This window comes from Gracilinanus agilis, chromosome 2 (genome assembly GCF_016433145.1).
Source record: "Gracilinanus agilis isolate LMUSP501 chromosome 2, AgileGrace, whole genome shotgun sequence".
NCBI classification, from domain to species: domain Eukaryota; kingdom Metazoa; phylum Chordata; class Mammalia; order Didelphimorphia; family Didelphidae; genus Gracilinanus; species Gracilinanus agilis.
In genome coordinates, this window is record NC_058131.1 from 478479698 (window position 1) to 478492380 (window position 12683).

The 12683-nt window shown below is 37.8% G+C and overlaps 1 protein-coding gene across 2 annotated transcripts in view; it reads right to left on the reverse strand.

Moving 5' to 3' along the window:
- The window catches only part of ZFYVE1 (zinc finger FYVE-type containing 1), a 51535-nt gene that overhangs the window by 22111 nt on the left and 16741 nt on the right, over positions 1 to 12683 (reverse strand). For both annotated transcript variants that reach the window (XM_044664924.1, XM_044664923.1), the window contains exon 2: positions 1318 to 1822. In XM_044664924.1, the coding sequence (XP_044520859.1) occupies positions 1318 to 1822 (505 nt within the window). The remainder of the gene's footprint in view (positions 1 to 1317; positions 1823 to 12683) is intronic.

Sequence of the window (12683 nt, forward strand, 5' to 3'; positions counted from 1 at the left end):
TGCTCGTTTTCTCTATATTTTTAATGTTCCATTGATACTCCTTTCCTTTTTATTTTTCTGGCTCCTTTTCCCCCTTTTAGAGGGTAGGGTGGAGGTGGGGGTATTATTATCTTCCCATTCCCCACCATAAAAATAGGGGAAATTCCTCCTGAATCAGAAATAATATTTCTGATTATGTGCTCCTAAATTCATTTACCAACTTAAAAGACAAGTATACATCATGACTCAAATATAGACCTCTACGGCCAATTTTGTTACTATTTCTTAGTTAAAATTGAATAACTAATATTGCATATTAATTCATGGGAAAACACCTTAAGTTAATAACACGTTTAAGAAAACAAGATCTAGTATAACAGGATCACAGGGCTTAGAACTAACTAGAAGGAACCTTAGTGATCACCTAGTCTAGTAGTTCTCATGGGAGGAACTCAAAATCAAAAGTTTTCTTAATAATACTAAGATGTTATCTGCATTAAATTTCTCCTCCTTTTCTAACTACATTATCTGTATAAGGCTGGATTTCTTCACATACTTCAACCAAAACAACATATCCCAACAGATTGAACGCAGAAGCAGAGATGAGAATCCAACTATCTTCTATTTAGCCAAACATTTAAAGAGATTTGCAAAAAATGTATAAATCAATGCCACTCATCTCACTATTTTTTTTTGTTTTGGAAAGTTATTTTCATAAAAATAGTATTTGTGTTAATGTGTAATAAATTTGTTATTTTTTGAATTAATAAATTCAAATAAATTTGAATTAATAAATAATTTTTAATTTCATGGATCTTAATTTGTAAAACAGTAAATACTTATAGATGTAGCCCACATAAACAAAAGCTCTTTAAGGGTCTCAATAATTTTTAAGATAATTAAGGGATCTAGAGACCAAATAATTTGAGAAACACTAGACTAGCCTATCCTCTTCATTTTAGAGATAAGGAAACTGAGACAGAGAAAAGTGACTGGCCATATATAGGAAACAAGCAGAGATATATTCAAACCCAGATTCTCTGACTCCATCATATATTTTTATATGAGATACTTAGTTAAGTTCCTTTAAAAAAAAAACTCTTTAAACTTTCTCCTCCACCTTTTTTCCCCTTCTTTTGGGGAAAGGAAAGGAAATTCAGCCAACATTTTTTATTCCCATACTATGCATAAGAGGGAAAAGAGCTACACAGAGAAAATGAAAATGGGAGGAAAAGAAAAAACTGTATTACTAATCACCAAGAAAGTACTAACAAGCTAACAACTACTTCATTTTTTTCTTTTATTCAGCAAGATTAATATACATCTGCAACTACTCACCAGAACCCAACAGCTGGGTATGTACTGTCTCATGGAAAATGATGACTGCAGGACCCAGAGTAGATAAAGGGACATCTAGGCCACAGCGGGCAGAGGTGGCCTTGAGCTCCTTGGTAAAGTGTTTCAGGTAGGCTTCTGAAGCATCTCCAAGGAACTTGAAGAGGTCATTATGCAGTCTGTCTGCATGAGTCCGATAGATGACCAGATCAGAGATGGCTAAAACCTTGAGAAGCAGCCGTGTCCTCTGGCTTAGGTTGACAGTAGCTCCCAGGAGCCCTTCTGTATCTACTACTGCCACTTTGTGGACTGGGTCATAGGCTGCCCAAACCCCCACTGTGCAAGACTCCTGGGCTGGGGATGTTTTGAAGACCTCACGGCCATAGAAAAAAGTATGGTTAAGGGTATGAGACTTCCCATCCCCAGTATTTCCAAAAATGGAAACCACCTTCAGATGCTGGTCAGGTTTGCAGTCCAGTTTCTTAATAAAGTCTTCTTCATTTATTACCTTATAAAACAATACAAGACAGTAAATCATGAAATGGCTAGAAACATAACCAAATAGAATCAGCATTTAATTACCTAAGACCCCTAATCAGTTATTGATCAAGAAAGGAGAGAGAACTAGGTAAAAGTCATCCACAGCAACCACATGATAACCACTCAGTACCACCCTTCAAAACCAGCTCTAAACCTCTCCTAAAACCACTGCTGATTCAGTAACTGGTCTTGAAGGCCAGTGACCTATAGCCAAAATGTCAAGCTATACAACCATGAAATAGTCACTTTACTTCTAAAAGTCTCAATTTCTTCATCTGTAAAATGGGGACAATGCATACACTAGCCTATGGGTTATGATGAAAAAAAAATCCATTTTAAACCTTTAAATAACAGATGTGAGCTATTATTAACTAGGTATCTAATTTCATCAGTCCAACATTTCAACTGACTCCTAGATTAAAGGATATCTGGTTCTATACTCAGCAAAGTCACAGACCCACAGAACTGAAAGGAATCATAGAGATCATCTAGTCCAAACCATTCAGTTCTCATAGATCAGGCAGAAGATGGCCATAACATGGGAAAAAATGAAAAGAATCCAATGATTTAAGGGTGTGTCTGTTGCTCTCCACTCCAAGCAAACTATAAGGGAAAGAGGGCAGAACTGTCTTTGGCAGAAATAATTAGTAGCACATAAGCTAACTTTGTAAGAATCGCAGAAGACATGTCAAGAGCCAGCTGAGGTGGCAGAAAAACAGGCTCAGACCCACCTTGAGGACAATGATACCAAAAAGTTAATATCCAGCCATGTCTCTACATTCAAGGTCTAATCAGTAAGTGGGTAGGACTTTGAGATGTAGAATGGAGACATGGAGGGAAAACTTTGAGGGTCAAGATAAACTGGATATACCCAATTCCCCTGCCTCTTTCAACCTAGACCCCAGTGATCTGGTGTGGCTGACTACCCATCCAAATTCAGAAACAGAGCCAGAGAAGTACAAACCCAAGGCTAGAGACATTTGATCCTCTGCAAAATTTCTAAGGAGAAAAATCAAGAGAGATAAGGAAAAAGAAAAGAATAAGCACACTGTGCTGTGTTTTTTTTTACAAATATCTCTTTTGGTCCTCAATAAGCCTGTAACATGCTCTCCCCCCATTTTACAGCTGAGGAAGTAGAAGCAAATAGCAGCAGTTAAGTGACTTGCCCAGAGTTATACACATAATAAGTATCAAAGGCCAGATTTGGCCTCAGGTTTTCCTAACTCCAGGCCCAGCTCTCCAGCCATATGTGTTATCAGCTGCCTTTAAATGAAGAGACAAAGGATAAGATCAGAGGGTCCCAGGCTACACCAGGGTGCAAACCCCAGATATAATAAAGGAGTGGATATATTGAGTAATTGACACAATCTCCATATTGGGTTCCCTAACCCAAAATGTTAAAGCTATCCTGATTGGCAAGGTGAAGTGAAAGCTGATGATCCTTCTACCACTTCTGCAGGAGTCCTTCATGGTCCCACCCCACCTGTCAGTGTATTTCCCTCCTTTGAATGTACTTACTTACATATTGTCTCTCCCATGAGAATACTGTTTTTTGCCTTTTTGTCCCTAGCACTTAGCATAGTACCTGGCACACAGGGAGCACTTAGTAAATACTTGTAATAAGTAATGATGTGCCTTTTAAAATTATAAACAAAAAATGTATCACCTCCCAGAGGGAGTAAGACATACAACTGCAGTCACCAAAGAACTCCAGGAAAAAAAGAGGCAAAAGGGGGCAGCTGGGTAGCTCAGTGGATTGAGAGTCAGGCCTAGAGACAGGAGGTCCTAGGTTCAGATCCAGCCTCAGACACTTCCCAGCTGTGTGACCCTGGGCAAGTCACTTGACCCCCATTGCCTACCCTTGCCAATCTTCCACCTATAAGTCAATACACAGAAGTTAAGGGTTTAAAATTAAAAAAAAAAAAAAGAGGCAAAAATGCTCATTTCACCTTTCAATTCTCTTCTTTGACTAATATAGAAGCTACATAGGACATAAAGGCTATCGACTAACCCTTCCACAATTGGTACCAGTGGTTCCTGTAGTTAATCCTGATGTGGTAACAGCATCAGAATAAATGTGCATGTGCTCTAGGAAAGCACAGCAACAGACCAGACTAATGCATTCTTCTTAGTGCCAATACAGTCAGGTCTCTAGAAGCACTTCACCTGGCAAGGGGAGCAGTGTACCTTGCTTCCCCAAGGGCATGCAAACATCCAAATCAGCCGTAACTTAAGTCTATCAAAATAGCAGGTGACGTACAGTTCATTTGTTAGTCTGAGGTGCTGCACATTACACTGATGACATGTTGATCAGGAAGAATCTGCAGTTAAGAAAATTCAGATCTAGTGAGTTGACCTAAAGGGCCAAGGATAGGCTGGTAACCTAGAGCCATGTTGGTGAACCTGTGGCTGCACCCTTCTCCCTCTCCACCATGACAGAGGACATTTCTCACATCACCCTCCCCTCTGCCCATCAGCCCAATGGGAGATCTTTCTCCTTCTCCTGTTTGGGGTAAGGTTGGGGAGGGGGATCACATGCAGCATGAGGATTACAGTTTGGGTACTTAGTCTCTAAATGGTTCACCATCACTGACCAAGAGTTACAAGGCCCAGAAGACAGATGTCAGGGGGCAGCTAGGTGGCTCAGTGGATAGAGAGCCAGGCCTGGAGAAGGAAAGTCCTGTTTTCAAATCTACCCTCAGATTGTGACCCTTAACTTTAATTGCCTAATAAAACGAAAAAAGAAAACTATGAAAGAAATGGTTTCAGTGGAAGCTAGAAGACTTGTATGAAATGATATGGAGTGAAATGAGCATATCCAGAAGAACACTTTACTCTACAAAACAATATTATAAAAACAAACAACTTTAAAGGTCTTGGGAATGCTTACCAACATAATGATCGACCACAATTCCAAAGGACTAGCAATGATGATATATGCTAATAACCACCTCCAGTCACAAAATTGATAGAATCAAAGTGCAGATCAAAGCATATCTTTTTTGTACATAGCAAATGTGAGAAATTTTTTTTTGCTTGACTATACATTTGCTACAAAGGCTTTGTTCTTTTGTTTTCAATGAAGGAATGGGGGTAAAAAGGAAGAGAAGTTAGTTTTTCATCAATAAAAACAATTTTTAATAAAAAAATTTAAAAGATAAATGGCTCAGATGGTTCAAATCTGGCCTCCAACACTTCCTAGCTGTGTGACCCTGGGCAAGTCACTTAACCCCTTACCACTCTTCTGCCTTAGAACCAATACACAGTATTGATTCTAAGATGGAAGGTAAGGGTTTAAAAAAAAAAAAACAACTGGTAGATATTGGGTCATAGAGGCAACCAAAAGTTAACTGATGAAACTATAATAACTATGAAGCCAGAGCTACCAACTTATGGACTGAATAATGGCAGATTCTTCCTCCCATGGAGTAGGCAGTATACAACTACACAATCAAATGACAATGGCACATTCCAGATCTGGTTATACCTGGGCTCAACAGGACAATAAACTGTACACTCCAGTAATTAATCTTTTTTTTTTTTTAAACCCTTAACTTCTGTGTATTGACTTTATAGGTGGAAGAGTGGTAAGGGTGGGCAATGGGGGTCAAGTGACTTGCCCAGGGTCACACAGCTGGGAAGTGTCTGAGGCCGGATTTGAACCTAGGACCTCCTGTCTCTAGGCCTGACTCTCAATCCACTGAGCTACCCAGCTGCCCCCAGTAATTAATCTTTGACAGATTCCTACATAGACCCTACAGATCAGTGAGAGAAGCTCTGTGATCTACCCAACAAGATGAATAGACACAATTCAGGGTTCACAGATGACTGTCCAATATGCCAGGGCCACTCAGAAATGGGCAACTAGGTAGCACAGAGCTAGACAGAGAGTGCCAGGCCTGAAGTCAGGAAGACTCGTCTTGAGTTCAAATATGACCTCAGACAATTTACTGGCTATATGACCCTGGGCACACTTAACCTATTATTGCCTCAGTTCCACATCTGTAAAATGAAGTGGAGAAGGAAATGGCAAACCACTCCAGTATCTTTGCCAAGAAAACCCCAAAAGGAGTCATGAAGAGTCAGATATGACTGAAACAATTCGACAACACCATTCTCCAATCAAAGTCATTTGATGATTCAAAATGAAAGGGAAAGGAAATTATCCCTAGAGGCTGACCTCAATGCTGCTATTCATCCTGTAGTAAGATAAATGGAGAACTAGACCCAAGAGACAATAGATACCAATTTATGAAATGAACTCGGCTAATTGGTCTGAATATGGCAAGGTTATAAAACTGAAGATAAAGAAATATGGGGCAGGCCTAATAGAGAGGATTGTCTTCCAATATAATCCTATCTCCTTCCTACCTCAAAGAAACAAGTAGAAAAAGCATCTATACTAGCTACCTCCACTTCCTCTACTCAACCTCCAGCAATTTGGTTTCTGACCTCTTTGACTGAGAATGCCCATTCCAAATTTAACAATCACCTTTGAATTGCAAATCTGATGGTCTTTTTTAGGCCTCATCCTTCTCCACCAGACTGCTTCAAGTGCCAGCACGGATGACCCAGACCTCCTACTGGAATACTATTTCCTCTCTGGGTTTTCATAACACTAGGAAGTAAACATGATCTTCTTAACCCTACTATCTGCCAGACACTGTGTTAAGTAATAAGTAAGCACTTTACAAATATTTCATTTGATGCTCACAATTACCCTAGGAGGAAGGTATTATTTTTATCCCCATTTTACTGTTGGAGGAAACTGAGGCAGAAAGAGGTTAAGTGACTTCTACTTGAAGTGATTATTAATAAACTTTATAAAAATAATACTTGGAGTTAATTTAAATCTTACAGGGGTAATTGCCCAAGTACTGAGGTGTGGAAGAGGAGTATAGGTAACAGTGAAGTAGTAGTAATTTAGGGTTAGTGGAGGGCATAATGGCAAGGGAGTGATTGATTATGATCAGGTAAAAGAATGTCAAGAGTTTATAATCACGGAAGTGGAACACTTGTGGGTAATGACAAGTCCATCCCAGTGTGTAACAAAGGCATGGTCCCTAAAGTGACTTGAGGATATTTTTGCAACTTTAAAGTGTTATGTAAATATTAGCTATTATTATTATTATTATTATTAGAAGGATGAATGCTAGGTTTGGTACTGACTAGATATGTGGACTGAGAGTTAGAAGTTCATAATTGCAAAGTTATAAACCTGGAAGGTTGGGAAAATGGTGTCTTTAACAGAAGTGGCAATGTGTTTAAATGGACAAAGATGGCTATGGAACCAGGAAGACCAGGACCCAAGGCTCATCATGACTATTTTGAACCCTGGACAAGTCTTAACTTCTGAGAACTAAAAGCAGTTCTTGAAGATAGTACTTCAGAGAAGGTGCCAACCTGAACTGACTCCTAGTCTGGGAGTTCCCTGTACCAATTAAATCACAGGTCCAGTCTGTCATCCTAGTCCCTAAACCCATGCTTGTTGAAGCCATTGGTCTGGACATTTCCACACTCTGCAGTGACTCCCTAATTATAGGATTCTCCCACAATAGAATCTGAGACAGATGAAGTGATCCAAAAGTTATACAGGGCTCCTTCTCACTCCCTTGACAGCAGGGAGAAAAAAGGGGTGTGGGGTGGGGGTGGAGAGAGACTGGAAATATGCCGTAGTATGTGAAATTCTAGGCCAACGACTGGAATGGTACTTATATAGTCTTTACTGTTTGGTAGCTGGGAAAATGATCAGGAAAAAATGTTCTGAGTCACAACTGGAGACTACTAGCTTAGTTTTATTTCAAATTCCAACGGAATTCTGACATACCAACTCATCAGATTTAGACACCAAACTCCAAAGTTTAACTTTCGTGAGGTATTAACATCATTATAAAACAAATCAAGACTCCTTTTAGGAGAAATGGCCCAAAACAAATTCAGAGAATGCCAAGATGGAATTGTTACAATGTGACAGTTATTGTGGCAATCCGGGAACAGGCTATACAAAAGGTCAAAAGCCTGGAAATGTCTGTAAGGGAATATAGCATCATCTGAGGCCCTGTAGCTCTGCTATAAAGTTTGGGGAAGTATGCTACTGGTGTTGATATTGTTAGATGGGTAAACCATATTTTTATATATCAGTGTTTAGAGTCCAGTTGTATACCAACAGGCAAAGGAAAGAAGTAAACACCTACTGTAGATACTTATCACACCTATGTATAACAATGGGAGAAAAAAAGGGTCAGTATGAAGACTAGCTTTGCCAACAGTAATAAAGTATTATTAGAATGCTAAGTTTATGGGAGCAGCAGGGTAGCTCAGTGGATTGAGAGTCAGGCCTAGAGAGTGTAGGTCCTGGGTTCAAAACTGGCCTCAGACACTTCCCAGTTGTGTGACCCTGGGCAAGTCACCTGACCCCCATTGCCTAGTCCTTACCACTCTTCTGCCTTGGAGCCAATACACAGTATTGACTCCCAAGATGGAAGGTAAGGGTTTCAAAAAAAAAAAAAAAAAAAAAAAAGAATGCTAAGTTTATGCCGTGTATAATATCTAGGACTGATTTGATAGTGCTGCATTTATAACATAGTTTCATGATATTCTTGACCTTACACAAAGTTTAATATGTGGTAAGCAATAGGTAAAACATATGAGAAAGGCAGACCTACATGATTTGAAAAAACAATAATTAACATGATAAATCAGATTTATAATGTATACTCTCAAAAACCTAAAAAGTCAATAATCCAACACAGTCTTAGATTGTGGAAGACCTTGAGTCTGAGCATGACTCAGGAGGTCAGAGTATGGTGTTAGCTGTCAATCTTTCTCCTTCCTTTCTCAAAGAGGTCAATACTAAAGCTTACTAACCCAAATTTTCAACCTAATACTAAGGGATTTCAGTATCTAAGCAGATTTTCCATCAAACATCCCAACTTCTCCATTCAGCAATCTCCTTGAATCCCTTTAGGTTCCTTGGTCATCTTACCACCCCTCAGTCACACAAAGGGGTGGGTCTTGCCTGCAAGTGTTCCACTTCTATGATTAAAAATTCTGGCATTCTTTTACCTTATTGAAATCAACCACTCCATACGTTCTCAGGCAATTATCCCTGGCCTGACTTACCTTCTTCTCTTTCCAATCTGAACCAGTTTAACTCCATGATGTCCTCTACTCTTAGATCCCTTGTTCAAAGCCCCTCAAACCTTGCTAAATCCCTACCTTAGATAACTTCACCATCTGCCTCCTCTATTCCCATTCACATGCTATTGAACAAAGTTGGAAAAATTATGCATGAACTAAGTAGATCCTCTCCAAATCTATGTTCTCTAACCTCAACTAGACATTCTTTAAAGGCAAATAGTCCTTTTACTCCTTTCTAATTGATTCCCTATCCTAATTTCCCACAGAAGATATTCCAAACCTGTTCTTTCCTTGTTGGGTAAGGACAGTGCCTCATGTTGCTCCTACACAGAGACAGAAATAGGGCTGATAAAGGTGTCTGATGAATAATGGAAAAAAACATTGGTTCTAAAATTGGAGAACCTATGTTCAAATCCTACCTCAGACTATTCCATGTGTGACCATGGGCAAGTCTCTTAACTTTCTTGGGGCTTAGTTTTTTTTTATCTTACAAAATGGCTTCTGAGGTCCCTTCCATCTCAAAGGCTATATAACACTGTGTGCCTAAATACAACTAAAACCATCTTTTCTGCCTATCCAGTAGGGTTGTCCTGAAGATTACATGAAAAATAAATATGAAAGGATGGAAGATATTAATTCTATTTCACATACAATGTTTTGAGCCTAATTTATTTTTTACATTCATTCTTATAGTTTTTTTAAAAATGCAAAGGAAAAAAGGGAGAAAAACCTGTTTATACTAAAATGTTTATAGCAGTTCTTTTTGTGGTGGTAAAGACTTGAAAACTGAGTATGTCCATCAATTGGGGAATGGATAAACAAATTGTGGTATATGATTATGATGGAATATTTATTATGTTATAAGAAATGATGGGAAAAATCACTTCAGAAAAAAACTGTAAAAACTTATATGAACTGATACAAAATGAAGTAAACAGAACCAGGAAAATAATTTACACAATGATATTGCACAACTATGAGTTACCTAGCTATTATCAGCAATACAATAATCCAAGGCAACTGGATTGGTGAAATTGATGAAAAAAACTATCCATCTCCAGAGAACTGATGGGGTCTGAATGCAGGTCAAAACATACTATTTTTCACTTTATTTTATTCTTGTTTGTTTTGTTTTATACAAGTCTTCTTCCTCAACATGACCAATATGGAAATATGTTTTGCATGATGGCATTTGTATAACCTAGATCACTGGTTCCCAAACTTTTCTGGCCTACTGCCCCCTTTCCAGAAAAAATATTACTAAGCCCCCTGGAAATTAACTTTTTTTTAATTTTAATAGGAAAGATAAATGCACCTGTAACCATCACTACACCTCCCTGAATCGCTGCAGCACCCACCAGGGGGTAGTGGTGCTTACTTTGGGAATCACTGACCTAGATCAAACTGCTTACTTTCTCAAAAAAGGGGGAGAGGAGGGAGAGAATTGGAAATCAAAATTTTAGAAAACAAATGTTAAAAATTGTTATTTCATGTAATTGGAAAAAATATTTTAAAGATGCAAAGTAACAAAACTACATAAAAACATTTTAAACCACTTAGAAGAGAAATGCAAATTAAAACTGAGAAACATTAATTCACACTTAAAGGCCATACAATAAAAGATAGAAATAACTAATCCAGAGAGACTGTGGGAAATACACTAATTCTGAATTGGTTCAATCATTCTGGAAAATAATTTAGAATTATTCAAGAAAAGTTACTAAATTATTCACACCCTTTGACCCAGTGATAGCATTACTAGGCATATACCCCAAAGAGGTCAATGACAAAAAGGTATGTCATACATACACCAAAATATTGATAGCAGCGCTTTTTGTTGGAGGAAAAAAAATCGCAAACATAACATGAGTTTATCAATCCAGGAATAGCTGAACAAATGGCATATTAATATTATAAAATATCACTCTGACATAAAGAATAAAAGGAAGAATGAGAGAAATTTGGGAATATCTACAAGAACTGATAAAAAGTAAAGAAAGCAAAAACAGAAAAATGTATACTTGCCTAATATAAATATGAATGACAAAAGACAACATAATTCTGGTCAAATATAATGTCCAATTGACCAGGCCAGATAATAACACAAATTAAAAGAAAACGTTTTTTGTTACAGGCAAATTATAAAGAAGTATTTTTTTAATTAAAAGGAACTAAGAAGTTGTTATGAAGAGATTGATGTGTTAAAATAAAACATATCAATCAACAAACTCATTCTTGGGATCTGGTTCCTTTTTTCCTTAAGCCAAAAAGGAGAAAACAGTCCTATAATGATAAATCTGTTTCTTCAAATATATTTGGGAAAAGTGAAGAAAAGATATGATCAAAGGCACACATTCCAAAGACTATAAACACTCAAGTTTTTGGTTTTTTTGTTTTTGTTTTAAAACCCTTACCTTTCATCTTAGAATCAATACTGCGCATTGGTTCCAAGGCAAAAGAGCAATAAGGGCTAGGCAATAAGGGTTAAGTGACTTGCCCAGGGTCACACAACTAGAATTGTCTTGAGGCCACATTTGAACCTAGGACCTCCCATCTCTAGGCCAGGCTTTCAAGCTCAGCCACCTAACTACCATAACAGGTTTTTTAAAAACAAATGCATCACTGGAAAGAATACTACAAAAATCTAATAAATGCAATTAAAGCAACTCAGGTTCTATCTAACACTAACAAACAAGCAAAGAATTAAAGAATAAATTTTGGAAAAGATGTGTTAAAACAGATATACTAATGCAATGTTGGAGCTCTGAACTGATAAACTCTTCTAGGAAATAATTTGGAGTTATGATTTTTAAAAAACTTAAAATGTATCTCTCCTTTGAACCAGCAATAACCACTATAAGGTATATGCTCTAAGGAAGTCAGAGAAAGAAAAAAATCCCATATACATATAAAAATATAGCAATACTTTTTGCAATTATGGGACAGCTTTAAAAATTATGGAATATGAATGTACTGTATTTGCAACAAAAGAAATGACAAATTCAGAGAAACTTGAAAAGACTTGGGCCTAGTAAGAAGAACAAGGAGAAAAATTTACATGATGGCAACATTAAGGTAAAGGAAAACAACACTGGAAGGTTCCAGAATGCTGAATGCGTCAGGTTGGCAGGGATGGTGTGGAATTGGGCACATTTTCAGATGGGGCTAATGTACTGGATCTGTTTTGCTTAGCTATATCTATTTGTTACAAGGAAGAGTTTTACTGTGGAGCTGGAGGAATCCACTGGGTAGTAACAGTAATGTAGAAAAAAGAAATGTTATAAAATAACATTTTTTAAAAAAAGATTTTCTCTAGGATTTCTTTACATGATGATTTTCATGGAATGAATTTCATGGGTCTTACTTGGCATCATTTTTTTTTTTTAAACCCTTGTACTTTGGTGTATTGTCTCATAGGTGGAAGATTGGTAAGGGTGGGCAATGGGGGTCAAGTGACTTGCCCAGGGTCACACAGCTGGGAAGTGTCTGAGGCCGGGTTTGAACCTAGGACCTCCTGTCTCTAGGCCTGACTCTCACTCCACTGAGCTACCCAGCTGCCCCCTTGGCATCATTCTTAAGAAAAAAACAGTCAGACAATCCTGTACTCTAACCTAAGAACTAGTTACATCTATAGAGTGCTTTATGTACATGGTCTCATTTGATCCTCATAACTCCTGATAGTAAGTCAC